The 21,720-nt window shown below is 34.3% G+C and overlaps 1 protein-coding gene across 1 annotated transcript; it reads left to right on the top strand.

Moving 5' to 3' along the window:
• The first annotated feature begins 3,023 nt into the window (after positions 1-3,023).
• LOC127831758 (probable sodium/potassium-transporting ATPase subunit beta-3) lies at positions 3,024-12,636 on the top strand. Its single transcript, XM_052356800.1, has 5 exons — positions 3,024-3,148; positions 8,457-8,591; positions 10,089-10,282; positions 10,691-10,813; positions 11,345-12,636. The coding sequence occupies exons 1-5, from the start codon at positions 3,052-3,054 to the stop codon at positions 11,582-11,584; spliced, it is 789 nt and encodes a 262-aa protein (XP_052212760.1). The 5' UTR covers positions 3,024-3,051; the 3' UTR covers positions 11,585-12,636.
• Positions 12,637-21,720: the final 9,084 nt, after the last annotated feature.

Here is a 21,720-nt window from a genome sequence, read left to right as displayed (position 1 = left end):
CGCATATAAATCTGTAACACATATCTTTGTTCACACTTGGTCATAAATGTTGATTTTTATATTTGTCATGTAAACCAAATGATGCATGTTCCATAAATCGACTCAACTTGTCGATTTTAAACTGGTTTAAACACCTTTTGTATTTTATTTTAAAATAGCGCAGGTAAACAGCGTTGTTTAAATTTTCTCAATGAGAAGCGCTGTTTAACAATGTTACCTGATTACATCAGAGAGGCGCGTGCCAACAAATACATTTCTAATAGTATGTTGATTAAAATTATGTTTTGACACACGCATTTAAAATTGCCCAAGCTTTTTTATAGTGCCTTACTGTTGCATAGCTAGCCCAATAACAAAGCAATATTTTCCCAATGTTTAAACACTTAAACGCGTTGCTCTAAAAATTCATGTACAACCTGGAGGGCCTAGTTTTCAATTGCTGTGTATTAGAATTCGTCGACATTATTTTGAACAAGTTCATCTTACATATAACTTCCAATGCCTCAATATCGGAACCACTGGTGCAAATTAAATTACTCCATAACCCCTATGAAACCCAGTCCTTTTACACGCCATGCACTATGTCAGTGCGCGCGACTCGATTAAGGTTCATGGGGGGGGGGGGGGGGGATAAAATTCATTAAAACTTCGCTTTGGTTTTTCTTCATTCAATGTGGTACAATATGGTCAAACTATATATCATTTTAAAGCTTAAGACGGATAGAATAACATAAACACATTTTTGACATTCAATATTTGTGTGCTTTATTCATATTTTGGTTTAAGACCAATAAATTTTTACACTAATTTACAAAATCTCAATCTAAAGTTAGGAAGGATATGCACTACCTTAAGTTGAATAAATACAAAGCTATATACGTTTACAAGGTCAAGTTAGCATTATTTCACAGAAAATTATTGTTATAAAACAACAAATGAGTTTTTATTCAACTGCCTTTTTTGGATAAATTTCCCAAACAAAGTTCTAAAAATAACTAAAACGTAACTACTTTTTAAAAATCCAGGTATGGTGGATAATAAGGCCACAATTATATTTCAAAGGCTTTACAATTTTGTTATTTACCTCTCAACCAAATTGCAAATTTTAAACCATATCAAATTGAAATAGATTGCAGACGACATATAAAATTGTAAAGGAATATAAAGAAATTAGCAAACCGATTGATTTTATATTTCGATTCCTTCTACCCATTTTGAAAGCGTGGCCATCGCTGTGCTCCGTAGAAAAACGTGCAAAACAAATCGATCGAAACCACGTGCAGTGGTGAGAAAACCGGGTATGTGTATACCTGAGAAAACACATCTTATTTTGACAGTTGGGTGGCAACTAGTAAAACAACTATTAACATTAATCAGCAAGAGATCGCAATAAATAACAGAAATGACCACGTAGAGATATCATCACTTACCCTATTTCAAATATTTTCCAGCTGAAAATTGTCCCCCACACGTCTTTTTTAGTTTATTTGTATTGTTTTTCTGGAGTCGAAGTGCATCTCACAGAATATCCATCCAACTTCCGTTGTTTTCACTTTCGTTATTAAAAAATTCGTTTAAAAGAATTATTTCTACTTTTAGATTGTTAAAGCGATGTATTATTATATATTATCAATAGTATTATCAATAGAATAGTATACCGTGATGAATTGAACGGAGTTACGTATCGATTTTCCTGTCAGTCTGTAAGCGTCTATTTTATGCGCAATAATATAATTAAGTGATTCGACAACGATTGTAAACATTGGTGAAATGCTTCTTACATGGTTATTCTTTTGAGTGTTTATGAGGTCTGATCGTGCAGTTTGCAAACATCAACGGAAAGATTACAATCCAATGCCTTTGTCATCGTCAACCGTTTGGAATGTCAATTAGGCGATTAGTGAGTTTTTAGCATGTTTCTTTCTATTTTATTAATTTAAAAATGGCTGCCCCCATGCTGATGAAATGACATGTGTTCGAGTTTTGATATTTCTAGATATGTAAACTTTTTTTACTATTTAAGCGTAACTTGCCCTCGTCAATGTCGATATTAATCACTAGTTATATAGTTTTCCGCCGAAATACGTGGAATAAACATGATTCAGATTTTTGAAAATAATGTATATTTTATTGTTAAAATCGCTTTGTATTTTGATTGATTTTGTGGATGTTATGATACGTTGATGTACAAAATTGGTAGCAGTTTGAAGGAAAAATATCCTTTAAAGCATATATGTATACATTTTCAATGTGGCACTCTTCCTTTAGTTAAATTTGAGTTCAATGCTAGGGGTCCCACATTTTTCAAAATGAAGCCTCTACATGAACCTTAAGTAACCTTATTATACCTTCGTAAACGAAGCTGTTATAAACCCAATCTCCACGCAGAGTTGTCGTTCCTTGCTCAAATACTATCTCTGCCTTCACAAGACCAGATTTGGTAGGATTTTATTTTAATGGTTTAAGTATTATTTGATGAAAGGCATTATCATTATCTTTTACATTTTGAAAATAGTGTATAAGTTTAGATTCATAATATTAAAACAATACCTAAATTAAAAGAAAGCAAAACTATGTTTCATAAAATTAATTGAACATTTTAATATTGTCATTTACTTCACTCTCAAAATATGACGTTTTCAAATGATGGAATAATAATATTTGTTTTTATATTTGTAAGTGCATGTTTTAAGACAAAACACAATAGATACTAGACTTATGGCTAATCCTCCTTTACTCTTATGCGTGTACTTTATAAGATGTACTTAATTGTATTACACTGCAATTAATTAATATAAATTACGATACAGTTGAATAATGACTAATATGGTAAAATGTTAATTCCGGAATTCCCCCGTCGGTTTGTTGACTTTAAACTCGATTGCATTAATATGCAAATGAACATAGTGCTTTTGTAAAAAAACCAGGGCGCATTAAATTACTGTTCAGGTGCGCCAGATATAACACGTCTACTCGTTAATTAATTCAGCAAACGAGCTTTACATTTAGTCTCGTGTCGTATGTTTTTAACATTGAGGATTTGTTTGCACAATGCATTTTCTGCAGAACCGAACCTTTGGTATAGCACTGATGCTGTCATTGCCGCTACTGTATACATGCCTTCGAGTGGAAATTCCTCAGTCTTTCGGTGAGCTATGTTGAGTTATTTTATGCTTTTTTGGTGTTTGGAATATTTAAATAAAACATTATGTTCATGGTGATTGATGTAAATGCGATCTGGTAAGGTTTAAAGGGGCCTTTTCACGTTTTGGTAAATTGACAAAATTAAAAGAAGTTGTTTCAGATTTGCAAGTTTTCGTTTTAGTAATGATATTTGTGAGGAAACAGCAATATTGAATATTTACCAAGCTCTCAACTATCCATTATATGCATCTTTTGACGATTTAAAAACCTAACAATTATAAAGCGTTGCAACTCAAAACGATTCAATAATTTGAAGAGTTCTGTTGTTGTCGCTATATTTTGTGATACTACAAGGATTGCTTATATAAAGTATAAAATACAATCCCCACGCTACGGTATTTATTATTAGCTGCACATACAAACTGTACACAATTTTAACAGAGCTTGATTGTTGTTTGTGTTCCTTAAACAGGAAAATCCGTCTCATTGAAGTCAAACGTAACAACTTTAGACTGTGCACATCGATGATCAACATTGTGAAGCCCTAATTTAACGTACTTGTTATAAAACGTACCCATTCACATAACCATCATGAATATATAATGAACATTAAGTAATCATTTCCATCTTTGAAATTATAAGCGCGAACGTTTAAATACCGCTCAAAATACGACGATACTATTTTATATCATTATTAAATAACACGAGTATAGATATTGAACTGATTTTGTTAATGTAGTCGACGTACACAAACTTTCTCATTCCGTTCCACATCGACCGTGTTGCGAAATGACAAAATATGCTCCGACGTAACAAATATGGTAAATTACATAAGTCGTCCACATGAATTGTGCTTTTTTACATAGTCCTATAGTCCCTGTTCGCGGAATATATCGTTGTTTTGCATATAAATAAACTTTACATAAATTCATTGAAATATATGTTTTTTATCGATGTTGACATCGAAAACCTGGTCAAAATCGGTTTTGAATCGATAAAATAATATATCAAATAATCATAAATACATGCAATAGGCAAAATCATTGCAGCGTCGCGAGTTATGCACATTATATCTATATTTAGCTTTCGCTAAACATTATAATCATTTAGTTTGGTTATGCTGCGTTTACACTATATTCCCGGCGACCACGGCAATCACGTTTCGGACCACCGTGGAGGGAACGGGATTGACGTTAGGCAACGTAGAGGAACGGGATAGTCAAAAGTGACACAACGGGGTTAACGTGGTTGCCGTGCCAAAATTTTGAACTGTCAAAAAACTTGCCACGGCGGAAATATGATGGAACTTTTTAAACGCAACAAAACTTGACAGTACGTAACAGGCCGTAACAGAACCCGAAAAGGGTCCGTAGTCTGACGGGAATCCTTATTATTCCCCGACATGTTAAGTTTCAATCAAGTTTTGATACGTTTTGTCACGTTTTGTCAAGATAACCACAGCAAGCTAGGATAATTGACAGCCGTTTTGCTACGTGTTTATTCCAACCCGTTACGTTGTGTTGCGTTTTGCATGCATATGCGTTACGGCCAGTTGAGTTGTTGTACGGTCTGACACGATTCGCGCGGTCTGAAGATTAGTGTATAAAAGCCTTGCTATTCAAAAACATCGTCTACTAAAATGAAGTATGGATTGTCCTGATTCTGGTCATCGTTCAGAGGAGGGCATGTTGGCGGGAACCCTATTCCAGACTGTTCAAGAGTTCTGAGTCATTACAGATGTGGGCATCAGACATATGTCCAACTCCACCGACTTCAATCCATATGAAACGATACTGGGCATCTATTATTGCAAGGAGATTGATACTGTAAAATCCCTTATAGTTGTGGTACAGGAAACTTGTGTTTGGTGGCTTGCTGATAGCAACATGCTTCCCGTCTAGAGCACCAACTGCAACTGCATGTGGCAAAAAACCACTGTCTTCAAATTCCTGGGAGATAGATAGCAACTCATTGGGTGTCACAGGAACGGTGAACACTTCGTCATTGTAGCCTGGACAATAGCGCTGCATACTTCAGAAACCATTTGACAAATTGCTGCCTTACTGCACCGAAACACATAGGAGAGTGACAAGTAATTGTCCCTTGTAGCCAAATGCCTCAGAGTCAGTGCCAGTTTCAATCCGGATGTAGGGGCAGAGCGAAACTTCGTATCTTGTCTTGAGATGACTTGAGCTATCTTTTCAAGGATCTCGTCGAAAAGTTCTGTGGGCATCCGCAGATAATTCTGAAAGGTGTTGATATCTTCGTTGCGGAGTTCCCTGGTAAGACATGCGTCAAAGTGCCCTTGATGCTTCCTTCTAGCTTCTGATAGCCATGGACGAACCCACAGGGACCTTGGCCTCCTTCGTCTTTTCCCGGACTTGTGTGCTTCTTTCAGCTCTTTAAAACGCAAATATTTTATTAATGCTGCAAATAAGCAGGCAAACACAAAATCATCCTCGTCGTTCACATGCATGCCACTGGAATTATTTTGTTATAATAAATAATGTTGCTTGAGAGTTTTCTTTTATATCGGGAGCAAAATCGTGCCCGAAACCTCTCGGATGTCCACGTTTGATCCGCACGGTACCTTTGCAGAACGTGACAAATGAATGACAAACGTGTTCAACGTATCAGACCTGCATGACAAACGCAAACAACTTGCGGGAACTTAACAGAACGCATCGTAGCTTGAAGCAACAACTATACATCCGTGACAGACCTTGGATGAAAACTCAGCGCACCGTCGAAGGGCCGCGTTTTCGTTTCGACGGCACGTCACGTATACCTTGATAAACCGTGAGGAAACTTAGCACAACCTAGCAAACATTGAATTAAAGGTAAAAAATTGCAAGATTCACACGGCGCGATACGTTTCGGACAAACGGGACTGCCGTGGCTGCCGGGAACGTAATGTAAACGCAGCATTAGATTTGAATTAATGTGTCGAACCATGAATAATTATTAGGTCGTTTTTGTACTTTACCGTACTCGACCCCAAAATAAAATCGCTATATTGTTTGCTTTTAACCGATTTCAATCGGATTTTCAGTGATATCCTCAATAAAACACGTTTTCTTACGATTCTGCCCATATATATAGCTTTGAACGGGGATTTTAATCGGGGTGTAACAGTTTGGCTGACGAACGTTCAACATTTAAAAGTAAACGTTTTCATAAAACGGTGACTTTAACAAAAATTCGCCCGATAAATTACGTGAGCTTCACTGCTATTATATCTTAGATTAGGACTATTAGTATTTACGTTAATCTTCTCATGCTATACTCTTAAATATATTGCTTGGTTTTGGTTAAGCATTTGAATCCCGAAAAAACATTATCTATCTATTACGGAAGCATAGTTTGTATTGATAGATCTTTTAGCAACAGTTATGTGATAAAAACATTTCATAAACCGCCACGATGTTAAAAACGAGTAAGAAAAGTATATGAGAACGTCTTTTAAAAATGTTACGTAACCTTATTAATCTTACTTACTGTTTTTTTTTTCAAATTTGTATTGCATATGTTCCTAATTCGGTTTATATTTATTAAAAATGTAAGCTAGTAATTATGTTTGATGATTGCTTGTACGAATTACATACATTATCTAAAGTTTTCCATGTATTCGATCGTTAACGAAGTTCGGAGAATACTTCGGTTATCACGAATAATGCTCTGATGTATGCATCCAAGTTCGTTCCTTTTTTGCACATGAACTCAGGTGATATTCGATTTGTTTAAAATTGCAAACGGGCAGAAAATACTGGATGCATCGTGCATAGAAAGTTTCTTAGTTTACCTAGCACCTTTTGAAATCTTTCTAAACCAAATTTTTGCATTATATACATACAATTTTGGCCCTCTGTGAGAGGTTTTAAACACAATCGTTGGACGAATTTAAATTGATTGCATATGCCAAATACGAACTATATGCGCGTTCAATTACAGAGGAGAAGATTTTAACAACTTGGTTTCAATTTTCAACTGTAACGCTGTTTGTTGATCTATTTTGTAAAATCAGTGAAATATATGCGCACACAAAATCTGATGTCTTACATTGATGAATGAACATGTATTTATTTCTTATACAATGTTTATAGAAACTTTGTTTCGACACAGACAAAAGTGTAAATGAATTTGTATCGGTCACACGTGTCTGACTATGCCAGGTATCGGTCACACGTGTCTGACTATGCCAGGTATCGGTCACACGTGTCTGACTATGTATCGGTCACACGTGTCTGACTATGTATCGGTCACACGTGTCTGACTATGTATCGGTCACACGTGTCTGACTATGCCAGTATCCAACATGTTTGCAAAGCCAAAATAAGTGTTTTGTCATTTTTAGTCGTTATATAAAATTTATGGAAGGCCTAATTTTGAACTGCTGAATATTTGAACTCATGAGATTTTTGTCTCAATGGATTCACTTTGGAACTTCTGGAACAACTTCAATCACTCCCAGGATCCTTTTCTGTCCAGCCCTTAAGCTTACCATATAGCTTGTGTGTGTTTCCGCGGCTCAATAACTATGTAGATTTAAAAAGCAATAAATGAAACTGATACAAATTGTTTATTAGAGTTAACTGAGGGTTGTTCGTTGGTTCATCGGTCTTTCTCCATAAAACGTTATCAGTTTGTCGAGGAACGTGAACATTTCACAAGCAATCTATTACAATTTGAAACGTGTTATCAACAAGGTGTTGATGCCCAAGACATATTTATTTCCAGTGATCTACGCGTCCCTAAGTTACATACACGTACACTTGAACTGAGCAGTTTTGAAAGCAAAAGCATGTCAATTATAAAGTTTGTGGAATAACTACTTCCGCTGTTCGTAAGCTATTGAATTTATTTGCACAAATGTAATCACCATGTACACGACTCCTCTCTTCATGTCATGTCCTTCAAGGATTTCTGAGTTATATGCCTTTAAACTTTGAAATGTTTTTCTGTTTGTTGAGTTATTATTTTTTCCACATTCTTGCAGCGATCGATTTAATCATTGAGATGTAGCATAACCTAAAAGTGTATATATGACAATATTCTCACGTATATTGATAAATTTATTTCTGAGTCAGATGCATTTAGTTGTTTGCATTGCCTTTATTCCAGGGACGATTCCTTACGGGAGTCGCTTTTGTCCCTGATTTTACAAGCTGTAATTAATTGTAATTCATTGAATTTTCTTCTCATTTTTATGTTGCATGGGTGTTTACTTTTTTAAAGTCCTTTAGCCAAATTTCATAATTTGCAGCATTTTATCATTTGTGCCAGAAAACGACAGAATACGCTTCTAACTTCAGATAGTTCTAATGATATGCCAGTACAACTTTCATTCCGCCCGAAGCCCGATGTCAGAACAACCCTTATCCACTTCAAGAAGGAAAGCAATTTCACGTACACACCGTATGTGGACGACGTGGATGGATTATTGCAACGTAAGTAGCAGTCCCGTTCAATGAGATCGGCGAAACATAGTACGACGAAATATTCATGAATGAATTTAAAACACGCTTTGACCCAAACAATTCTACACAATAACGTGGAGATTGGTGATAGCTCTATTGTTTTTTTCTGGTTAAATCAACGTATAATGACCTACATATTTAAATACCAGTGGGTTTTTATATTATTATTTTAATTTATTTATAACAAAAAAAGCACCATTGTACACAATATGTTAGTTTAAAAAAGAATTTGTTTACTAAGTGATATTTCAAGAAACCCGTTGACAATATTGTGGTTACTGTAAAAAATATTGACAAACAAGTATTATGTTCTGTTGAAAAGGATTCAGTAATCCGAAATATGAGTGTTTAAACTTGAATATTTGTGTGTATAAGTTATAAACTTCATTACGTGTTAGGCTACAATTAATATATGCCATGCTGTATTTTAATTATCATTTGCATTGTAAGTTTAAGCTTTCAAAATGGTATCTTGGTTTATTAAAATCTTCAAAATATTCATATAATGATGTGTTTTTTTGTTTTTGTTAAAATGTACTGTTGATATGTTGATGTGTAACCTTACAATAATTGAAATCATCATGCTCTTCTTTTTTCATTCAATATTTCCACACTAGTCAAAACTAGCAAGAGTTCCGCAGTCAGAGAAATATGCCCCCCCCCCCTAAAAAAAACACAACAAAACAACAACAACACAACAACAGTGCTTTGAACTTGTGACCCCGAAATCAATAGAGTTCATCTACTATCCACTGGCCAATGCACATGAAAAATATCAAGCCGATCGGTCAAATCGTTGACGATTTTTTGATCGGAAACAATGTTCACACTTATTGTGACAGTGACCTTGACCCTTGACATAGTGACCCCAATTTAAATTGGGGTCATCTACTGTCCAAGGCCAATGCACATTGTAAGTATGCTGCCAATCGGTCATTTTGTTGACGAGTTATCAATCGGAAAAGATTTTTACACTTATTGTGACATTGACCCCAACCTTTGTTCTAGTGACTCCAATTTCAATAGAACCATCTACTGTTCAAGGTCAATAGACGTGCGAAGTTTCAAGTCATTCGGTCAATTCGTCGACGAGTTATTGATCGAAAACAATGTTCACACTTATTGTCAAAGTTACCTTAACCTTTGACCTAGTAACCCTAATTTCAATAGATGCCATCTACTGTCCAAGGACATTGCACATGTGAAGTATCAAGCCAATCGGTCAATTCATTGACGAGTTATTGATCGGAAACGAACATGTCTACCAACCGACAGACCGGCAGAGAGACCGACCGACATCCAGCACAACAATATAGGCCTTCTTTTTCGAAGATGGGCATAATAACTAAATAATGTATAACTCCTCCCCCCTCCCGTACACAAGTTAATGCTTATGGCCTTGTCCGAAAGAACGAAATACCATGTTGTTGTGCATATGATAATGCATTTTTGCTTATAATTTACCAGACTATGTGAACGAAATACCAACATTGAACGAAAGCACCGTCGACTGCAGCTCGGTGACCGGGTATCGTAACCAGAATGAATGGGACACGCCATGTTACTTTGATATCTTCCGTGAGCTCGGGGACAACTGCTTGAAGCAGCAGTTGTATGGGTACGAGGATGGGCAACCTTGCATTCTGCTGAAGATGAAAGAGGTAGGTGTTGGTATTATTGTGTTGCTTAATGTTGGATACAGAAAAATCGTAATATCCCGGAGTTTCTGAACTAACTCTGCAGTTTGTTAAATAAGCCTGTTGCAAAAGAAATTGAGTTCGAAGCGAAGTTTCCCTATAAAGTTAAAATAAAGAACCCAAAATCTTCCAGATGAGCTTATAAGATTTAAGACTTGGCATCTGGTGTTTGCATGAATTCATTTCACCAGATCAAACCACGACGTTTTATGACTGGACAAAGACACTGATCTAAATATGTTCACGGTCTAGTGCAATTTAGCAAAAAGGTTTGTTTAATAAATATGCAGTTGAGGATTTGCTTTTTGTTTCGTCAGGCATATTAGATTATTTTCTTAAATTTTACATTGATTTTTTTTATATTAATGCTAGATTTTTGACTGGCTACCGGAGCCGTTTGACAACGGTACTTTACCTGATGATCTGAAGTACGAGAACGGCAACTCACTCAGTCTGTGGCAGAAGTATTTCGTGACAGTCAAATGCGAAGGAGAGGTATTGAACTAATTATTGAAGAAGTATTTTAGGATAAGTTTACTTTCTTGGTTATTCATAGAAACTTATCAGATAATTGATGAAGAGCCTAATAGGCAATGACCTATATAATTTGTTTTCGCGCTTCGTCCTTCGATTTATATTCTACGTTGGATTAATGTGCAATACTCTTGACAATTGCTCACATTCTTGATGGCCCCTTGCATTTGTTTTTTCGCCCTTGAATTTAACGTGAAACGAAATGAAAAAGAAACGCTTTATTTAATATGACTGTTAATTGGGAAGGAAATAATAATGCTTAACTGATATCATATAATTTGAGCCCTTGATATTATAGTTTGAATTTGAATAGATGGAATCTGTTGATTGTCAACTTAGAACCAGAAAATCAATGCATTTAAGATGGTGTATTTTCTGATTTTAGATGTTCGTCAATTATTCTTACGTTAACAAGGTTAACATTTTCAATTAAATTTATAATGTATGAACTTAACAATTGCCTTGATGCCTCATTGTGTATGTATCTTTCAGAACCCGGCTGACAAGGACAATGTCGGAGACATATTCTACCACCCGAGCAACGGATTTCACTTTAAGTACTTCCCGTACCGCAATCAAGAGATGTACCGCTCGCCCCTTGTATTCGTCCGGTTTGACAACCCCATGCCGGCACAGCTGTTTATGATTACATGCAAGATATACGCGAAGAACATAGAGTACAATGTTTTGAACAAATCTGGTTTTGTGCATTTTGAGCTCTTGGTTGACTAACTTCGGTCTAGTTGAGGTCTATCTTTTACACTTAAACAATAACAACGTTTGTATTGATTTAAACGTTTACCCGAAGTAAATGAACTATACAAAAAATGTATATTTACCTTTTGCGTATGATCTATTTTCTCCAAATATTTGGTCTGACAAACAAGCAAAGGCTTGAATTTAGAAGATATAGTTTCAGGAACACATTTAAATTGCACAACTATCAATTTTCACTTCTGGATGTTTTGAAGTGCTCTGTAGTTCTCAACTTAAGCTAATTTACAATGTAAATAAACGGTGAAAAATAGCACAAAATAAAAAGAAAATTTGTCGGATTCGGTGGAATACCAATTTAAATTCACTCGTGAAAATATTATTTTTATGATCAGTCGTGAAATAAAATCGATATTCCAACGAATCATACGAATATCATCTATATTCTTAACAATACTGCACTTTTTTCAGTTTGTTTTGCTTGTTTGTAGTACACTTTGCCTTTAATTTCACATATTAAACCGTTGATCGAGGTTAATTAGTAGCCTTTGTAAATGTCTTATACTTGTTGAAAATGTATATATCTTTAATTTACATGTACCTTAATTACAAATAAAATGCCCAGGCTTTGTATAAATTCTTATCGTTGGAAAGTATGGGTAATCCATGATTTTTATTAAATTTAAAAGCTAGTAGAACAATAATAGTTACGTTGTCTTGCATATTGTTTTCTATCTAGCAAGCTGTTCTTCAAGTTGATATTTGTAATAAGCTTAGAACACTGGGAGTTCAACGTTTAAATCGTGCATTATCTCTGTATAAAGCTTTTCTTAATTGCGTTGCCAAATTTTGGCGCGTGTATGTGCATATTTAATAGGCATACTGATCAACGTGTAGTTATATTTTAGCATATTTAGAAATGCTTTGCCATGCATAACAATTGTTATTTTTTCTGAATATTTTAGCATTAAAAAGGTGTTAGAATAAGTTGTCCGCTGTCTAAGTACATATTTATTATTTGTATAGAATTATTGTAAATAGAAATAAACAGAAATGCACATATCTCATGTATCCAGGTGAAAAAACATCAGGCTTAAGATTAAATAAAAATAAGTGTACTGTTCTTCGCGTAAGACTTTTTAATTTTCAACATTATTTTCTGTAAAAAATATTTTTTCTTGAACACCGGGAACTGCAAAAGCATAAGGAATAGCATTAAGGAATAATATTGACAAAATGACCGAGTATAATATCAAACCAAAAATTAAAGAGTTTAAAATTTTTTCTCGCAATATGGAAAGTATGGAACCTATGTTAACGGGCCTTTTCACAGTTTGGTAAATTGACAAAATTGTAAAAAAGTCGTTTCATATTCGCAAATTTTCGTTTTAGTTATGATATTTGTGAGGAAAACGTAATACTGAACATATACCATGCACTAAAATAGCCTTTATATGCATCTTTTGACGATTTAAAAATCTGAAAATTATAAAGCGTTGCAACGCGAAATGATTGAATAATTTGGAGAGTTCTGTTGTTGTCGTTATTTTTTGCGAAACTACGAGAATTGCTTATATGAAGTATAAAATACATCTTTCATTGTAAAAGTTAGGATGGCCGAGTGGTCTAATGCGATGATATTTTACTCCAGGACTCCAGTAATCAGTGGTTCGAGTCCTGCTGAGCTTTATCTTTTTTTCGTTTTTTAAATTGTATTCTTGATTTTTACTGGAGCTTTTTAGACCCAATGTTTACAGTGATCGATATGAAGCATTAAATGACAAACTTCAAAACATGCCAAAATCTGTGAAAAGGCCCCTTTAAATGGAAAAAAATAACAGTGCTGAAAACCTTCAATTTTACTAAATTTATATAACCATTAACAGCTTTAAACAATCCAGACAATGCAGTTATTAAAGATATTAATAAGTCAATGTTTTCATTTGTGTGGGACTTTAACAAGATAAAACTGCGATAAACAAAATTGTTAAAAACAACACGAATTGGGGGGCTTTAAATGATTGATCTCGATAACTTTATAACCACGCTAAAATCAAGCTGGGTGAAAATAATGTTATATAAACCAACTAAAATGGGAAATAATTTACAACGTCATGCTTGAAAAAAGGGCATTTTCTTTCTCATTCAACATAAAATCATAAAACGTTAACACTTTGGACTTGAAATCTAAATTTCTGTAATGAAAACTATAATTGGTAAAAATACACTCTGGAACAATTCGAATATTGTACTTTTTAATAAAACTGTTGTTAGCAAACCATGACTCGATCGAGGAATTATACAAATTGAACATATCTTTAACTACATTTGCAAACATCTTCATACCTCTACATACCTTCAAGAATTATAATGCTTGATTTACCTGGTTCTGATTTTTTAAAGTTCAATACCTTAGTTGTTTGTGTAATATCATTCAAATAATCGCCCAGTATCATAAAATGTCTTTCCGTTTAATAATTTGACAACAACACAAAACAGTGCCATACATATATGATCTGGCACGAGTTGTCATATCATACCATATATTTTATTAAACGAGTTCAGGAATTTTGTTAGTAAGCGAGCCTTTGGCGAGCTTACTAACGAATTTCCTTGACGAGTGTTAGATCTTTTTTATCACATGCTTTTAAATGAGCAAATTAAATAAATATTTACGCAAACATAATGATAAATCCCGAATTTATGTTGTTTACATTTCGTGACGTCATTTGACGCATTGCAGCAAAATAACAAAATGCGATTGGTCAATAAACGAAAACTAAGCCAAAGAAAACGCTTAAAAATGTTGTATTACACATGTGTAATAAAACAAAATGTAATGGTTGTATTACATGGGAAACAGGGTATAGCATGTGATAAAATATTGTATAATAATATGATGTGGTCAATATATCATTGTTCCCTATGTATGTTTGATTATGTGGTGATGATATTGTACAAGTTTTGTGTTTACTAATTATACGGGATACGTTTGACGTAACATTATATGAAAGTAGAGAGACTTGATTACGTCTCAGATTTTTGTGTGACGTAATTGTTAATTGGATTAAAGCTCATTGGTTCAATCCTGAAATAGGATAATGTTTGGTTTGTTTACAACACGTTCATACATATTTATGGTCAAAAAATAGATAACAGTTAGTTTTTCGTTCCATTAACGCCTCGTTAGGTGTAAAACGTAGGAAAAGGTACTTTTACAGTGGTATACCTAAATGCTGGAAAGAAAACATGAAGGAACGGGGGACGTGACACCCAGTTACCAAAGTCATAAAATGACCCCGAATACAAAAAAAGAAAATGTATAAACGAACTCTGAATAGAGAATACAAATAAATATTTAAAAAAACAAAAATGGGAATTCTTCTTAATAAACAGTTGTATTTGGAATCAATATTCACAAATTATATTCATATCACAATCCATTCTTCCTTAAGAACGTTTCAGTATAAATATATGATGAACATTTACAATTAACAACCTTTCTTGAATAGCAACAATTAAATGTTAAACTCTCTCTCTCTCGCTCTCTTAGACATCAGTTTAGGGGTAAATACATTCAAAATACAAGAGGTTAATAACGCTGTGAATAACATACATGTAATTATATTAATGAAATATTTTATATTCAGCATGAAATACAGAAAACAAAGACCCACCATGAACTGTTTTATCAATTATTTAAAACTGAAGATTCAAATTGAAAAAGAAATTGCCCTTAACAATGATACACTTCATTTATTTGAACAAAAATGGAAACACATTAAACTTTCATAAACAAGTCCAGTATGCAATCTACCCATTTTATGCAACTCATCCTTATTCATAACTATTCTGTTTGTTTTTGTACAAACAATAAAAAAATACATATTAACCCGTTTTTTAATCAAAAGGAAACCACAAGAACAAAAAGTATATAGTAGCATATCTTGTAAAACACGTTTGAACATTATTGCTGCTACATGGTATCACTTTGTTTTATGGTCATATACATGTATACATTGTACAAAATGTATGTCTTTTATTGAATAAAAAATGATGAACATTGTCCCCTAAACCGAACATCTTTTTAAATGTGCCATTGAAGAATCTAGTCTATCTGATTTATGTTCAATATCTGTTGAACAATATTAAGCATTTGTTGAAGAAGTGTCCTTGTTTTCACATTTTTGAATCCACACTTGGAAGTAAGTAAGTAAGTAAGTTTATTGTAAACAAAGGCATCCGGCCCATAATACATCATGTATACATAATATATATAAACAGATAATACAGAGAGTTGTCCTTACGTATATATGTACAATATCTTTAGACTGGAGAAAAAAAACGAACAAACATACTTCAACTACAAGTATTACGTTCCATATGAAAAACGTATTAACTGGTTAACATAAAAGGCTATTTTTGTAATAACAAACTTATTTTCATTTCTTAACAGATCAAAGAAATTCGAAATAGTTTGCCTGCCATGATACCAATTATACAAATAGGTTTGCCTAATTTCAGCATATTTAGAACATTAAAAAAATACATGAGATTCATCCTCTATTTTGACGGATTCATTTTCGAATTGACAATGTGCATATAGTCTAAGATTTCTTGGTATTTCTAATTGTCTACCTAACTCTATTTGAAACCTATGGCTCGAACAACGAAATCTCGCTAACGCTTGCCTGCAATTAAATGGCATTACAATGTCTAAATAACGTATTGTGTTTAATAAACTTTTAAATTGCCTGTAAGTATCGCATCTAGAAGAGTCATTTATGTTTTCGTGCCAGGATTGAGTTGCACAATCAGTAAGACGTTGTTTAAAAAAGAGCATGACTAAATCAATATCACCAACATCCTGTGAGAGCCAAATAAAGCCGAACCCATATTTAAATAGAAGCTCCTTTACATCCGTAGCCCAATTTCGCCTTCCAATATCATCTAATGACTTTAACATTTTATAACAGTTTTTTTTTTATATCTTCTATCAGGCATGTGGAGAAGTTTACACCAGTATTTTATGCATTTTTTATGATAAATGACGTACATTGGTAAACGGCCACATTCTCCTAAAGCTACACAGTTATTGACCGCAGTTTAAACGCCTAGAAAGTACCTGCAAGCTTCTATTTGTGCACGCTCTATCAAATTACTATATGTGAATCCCCATATTTCTGATACGAATGTGAGTATTGGTGTAACCATGGCATCAAATAATTTAAAGAATTTTGATCAGCAGAAATATCCGAACGGAATTTGGTATTCTTTAATGGCAAATAATGCTTTTCGTCCCTGGGCGGCTAATATAGTTTTTGCAGCCTACCAGCATAACTTTGGGGTATATAGGATGCCCATATATTTATAAACAGACGTTGTATTTACTGGACAATTATTGAAATAACATTTCTCATAATGACGTAATGGTACCCCATTTCTAAATACCATGGCTTCAGTTTTTTTCTAAATTAAATTCATGCTTGTTAAGGTACAAAATTCTGCAATAGCATTTATCTGCAACTGTAGATTTACAGCAGTATCTGAACAATTTGCAATCATCAGCAAAAAGTATACAAAATATGTCAGGGATATCGTTTATGACAAATACTCCAGTATCGCACTTTTGTCGAATAAATGAACACAGATCATTTATGTATAAACTAAAAATAATCGGCGAGCACAAGTCGCCCTGTCTAGTGCCGATGTTACAAGCAAACGGGCTCGTAATAGCGCCGGGGCTCGTGCGTACATAACTTTTAAGTTTGGAGTACATCGAGGTCAAGACCTTAAGTACGTTGCCCTGGATTCCTTTACGCATAAAGCATGTGAACAATTTATGATGCACCAAGGAATCGAATGCCTTTAAAAAAAATCCACATATAACACATAGAATGTATCCCCAGGCTTAGAAATATATGTTTGCACCAAGCTCTGTAAAATAAACATATTATCGGTAACCGAATATCCTGCTCTATACCCAGCTTGCGCCTCCTAAATTAAATCTAATTCATTTGCAAACCTGGTTAATCTATCATTTATGATGCCTGCAAATATCTTGTACATAACGTCAACTAAAGATATACCTCGGTAATTTGAGGGATCACTTCGCGAACCCGATTTATATAAAGGTACTATGATACTTTCACTCCAAGCATCAGGAAAGCTTACGAAAGATAAAATCTTATTGAAAAGTACGTTTAAAATAAGGGTTATAACATGATTAGTATTTATGTAAAATTCCGCCCCGATCCCGTCTTTACCTTGAGATTTTCCATTTTTTCAGCTTACTGACACTTGTTTTTATTTCGTCATCTGTAATTGGCGAATTTAATATATAATCGGCCTGGTCGTTATTATACGCATGTTCATGTACATGTACATCAAAATTGTGTAGTGGGTTTTCAGATTCTTTAAAAAGCAAAGATTTAAAGTATCTAACCCACTCATTGGGATTGATAGGTGCATGAGTTGTTGCTGAAGACCTATTTCCTTTAATAACCGACCAAAAATACTGCGGATATTTACGGTAGTCAATTAAAACTTTACGTTTTTGATTTTGGTATAGATTTTTTTTGCGTGACATAAGTTTTTGAAGGACCGACGTGCATTTTTGTACAAATGAAAATCGGCCGGTTCATTAGACCAACGAGAACACCTAAGCAACGAATATTTTCCTCGCTTGGCCTTACTACACGCGCTATCCCACCAGAGCGGATTAGTATGGAATTTATTAAAATCGCGTCTTTTTGTGCGCATATCCTCCGCAGCGGTTTTTTAAATGGAGATAATCGTATGCACAGCATCGTTTACATTTTCATTTATGCAATATAAATTATCATCACGGCATCTTTGTAAGTTTTCTGTCAGTATCTTTTGAAATGAATCACAATATTTTTCATTCCACTTTTAAGTGTCATAATTTTGAAAATCGTTTGGTGAAGAATAGTCATCATGGTTTCGTGATTTAGGGAGCCTGTAAACTGTAATTGACAGTATACAGGAAAGAGGTCAGAAACATCATATGGTCCAACATTAAAATAAGAAATAAATGGGAATAATTCAGTAGATACAATATGATAATCTACTATACTGTGGCCCCCATTTGCCACGCATGTAAAATTTCCAAGTTTATTCGAATGTAACCTGCCATTTAGAAGGTGAATATTATGCGTACAACATACTTCAACTAATGTTTCCAAAATTAGTATAATACATATTATCCTTTTTTCCTTAGGCATGTTAGAAGAATCTTCGTCATACTCTACCGCAACATCAAAAATATGTTCTAATGTATCAAAAGGAATATAATCCAAACAATCTTTTGTTTTTGCATTGAAGTCTCCCGCAAAATACAAGTAACACTCAGGATAGCTAGATTTTAAAATAGAAATATTGCTTTCAAGCAATAGAAAACCTTTACTTTCATTTTCTTTTAAATATATAGGAGAACCTTCAGGGGAAACATAGACAGTATATAAAATAATATATTTCATGGCATGAAAAATACTCGACTTAATATATAAAACAATACCATCAACAATGTCATTATTAATTCTTCTTATCAAACTTGATTGGATTAAATGATCTCTAACAAAGACACTCACACTACAACTATTGCAAAAAGCATTTACAGGTTTAGATCGAACCGCATCAAAGTGGACATAACGAGTTTAACGAATCCAATTCCCCAGTAAGATTACTCCAAGTTTCTAACAAACCGCACATATCGTAGTTATTTAAAAAGTGCTTTACTTCAGCGTCATTTTTATATTTCAATAGGCCGTTAATATTCCACGTTAAAATACCTAAATGTTTATACACGATATCGGGCTGTGTGTTTGGACCTTGGCCAGATTCCTATTCGACGTCTGTCTCCCCTTCCGCCTACTGCTGATCATCATCGCTCTGCGCGCTCCCTCTCTGTTGTTCGTCGCCTATGAAACCCGTCGCGCCTATGTTTTCCCGCCTTCCCTGCCCGCGCGTCCTTGAATTGCGCTCGTGGAATCTAGTGCCTGGTTGCCCACGTGCGTGCCCTACGGTTTTCTTCATCGTACCCATATACAGTTTGTTCTATTATTAGCCGATTATAGTTCATCGAAGCGTATTTTCCTTGTTTTCGTTCCTCGACCAATCGCTTTCCTAGCTCACGTCTATGACCTTTGACCTTTTCAGAAAAGGCTTCTTGTACCCACTACCGACGAAATTCCCCTGGAGCGTTTGCACGCTTTAGTACGGCTTCACGATCTTTATATTTAGTAAACTTGACGACTATCGTGCATTTATCAGGGTTATTAGAGCATAGACGATGCGCTCTTTCAATGTCAACATGCTGTAAATCTGGTGAATTTAAATTTTCCTACATGAAATTTCGAATTTTCTTTCCGTAATGTCCCAAGACTCATCCACACACCCATCAATTCCATGTAATTTTAAATTGTAAGTTTTGAATGGCCTTCTAAATTATCCACCTTTCCTTTCAAACTTGAACGTTCACCCCACATATGTTTATTTTCATTTCTCAGCATTTCATTTTCTTTTTGGAAATTGTTTATTGATTGTGACATGTCACCGAGTTTTAAGTTTAAGTTTGTTAGGTCCGTTCTAACTTCCGATTTCATCTTTCGTAAATATGATAAAATTACTGCATTTGAATTAGACTCATTTACCTATGCCGTTGCTTGCCGCTGGTTTTCGTTGCTTCGCGGGGCTGGGTCCCTCCCGGGTGGCGGTGATGTTAACTGTGGAAACGAAAGTTTTTGTTGACGCATTGCTGGACGTTGCGTCGGTCCCGTGTTTTGTTCCACGTCATCACATAGTAGCAGTAGTACACCGAGTGCGATAATAATCCTCAGACGAGCACTAACACCGTTCCTGGACAGTCTAATTTCACTCATAGATAGTTTAGACTTACATGGCATTGTAAACACTCCAATGCGGGCTCTGTATGTCACTAAATCTACTCCAATTTTTTTTTGTCGCATGGGTTCACGAGCTTAAAAATTTGCGACCATCTTGTAAGGGGTGCAACTCTGCACTTGGACATATAAAGAAGCTCAACTTGACATTTCTACTCATTTCAAATTGCCTTATGAATGTATTTAACTTTGTAATATTTTTATCAACTAAAGGAAGGGCTCCAACTGTGTCATTTTATTTTCTTTTTTTTTCTATTTTTTATTTCTCGATTCTCAATATAGAAATAAATATACTAGTCATCCTTAATTTTGGAAATAAATTGATCAAATTTGGAAGGATGGGATAACCCATAAGGCATAAATTGTTTAACCCTGATTTTGTATTTACATTCGAGCCTCATCATACTCTGAATGAACGTTTATTCAAATAAAACATTTATATTAACCCATTTATGCCTAGTGGACTCTCCTATCCTTCTAAATTGGATCAATTTATTTCCAAAATTAAGGATGTCTAGTATATTTATTTCTATATTTAGAATATTTCTTACAGAAATAACAGCGCAGACCCAAATGAGACGCCGCATCATGCGGCGTCTCATCTGTGTTTACGCTGTTTGTCAAGGCCTTTTTTTCTAGACGCTAAGCATAAATGGATTAAGGAAACATTACGCATTTTATTATTACAGTGTATCAACATGTTCATGCGTCCCTACTTTTCTATTAAGTTTTCAAAATTATATTTATAATTACCCTTTTATCAATTGCTATTTTGTTAATTCATTTATTTAAAATAAGATCTTTTGTATAATGTGATAAAATGCAAGTTTTGCTCTTTCGAAAAAAAGTTTTGAGAACGAATTTTGACTGTGAAACCTCTTTAGTAAGAAATATAACGAGTTTAAACTGACTCGAATCTCACATACTGGCACTTGAAATAATAAATTGCATAATAAGCATTACAACTGGAAATGGATCGGATAAATGGATTCGAAATAACAAATGATTCTAAATAACGTAGTGAACTGAGTTTTGTCGATTATTGAACATATTTCATTATCAGAAATGTTGAGAGCCTTTGCTTGTGATTGGTAAGTAACCTAGAAAATTACAAGTATTTATTAACTGTTTAAACCCAAACCTAAGCTCAATCTAAACGATAAACTAAACAAAAATCCGAACACGTGTTAAGGATACGATGAAAATTGTATTTTATGTTTCCATGCAATAAAA

This window comes from Dreissena polymorpha, chromosome 5 (assembly GCF_020536995.1).
Source record: "Dreissena polymorpha isolate Duluth1 chromosome 5, UMN_Dpol_1.0, whole genome shotgun sequence".
Classification (NCBI taxonomy): Eukaryota; Metazoa; Mollusca; class Bivalvia; order Myida; family Dreissenidae; genus Dreissena; species Dreissena polymorpha.
The sequence above is the reverse complement of the archived record's forward strand: the minus strand, read 5'-3'. Positions and strand labels throughout refer to the sequence as shown.

Bases quoted from the DNA above. Each gene is read 5' to 3' on its own strand.
- LOC127831758 (XM_052356800.1), top strand. From the start codon at position 3,052: ATGCATTTTCTGCAGAACCGAACCTTTGGTATAGCACTGATGCTGTCA. The intron at 10,283-10,690 runs GTAGGTGTTGGT...TATTAATGCTAG, and splicing joins TTCTGCTGAAGATGAAAGAG to ATTTTTGACTGGCTACCGGA. The intron at 10,814-11,344 runs GTATTGAACTAA...TGTATCTTTCAG, and splicing joins CAGTCAAATGCGAAGGAGAG to AACCCGGCTGACAAGGACAA.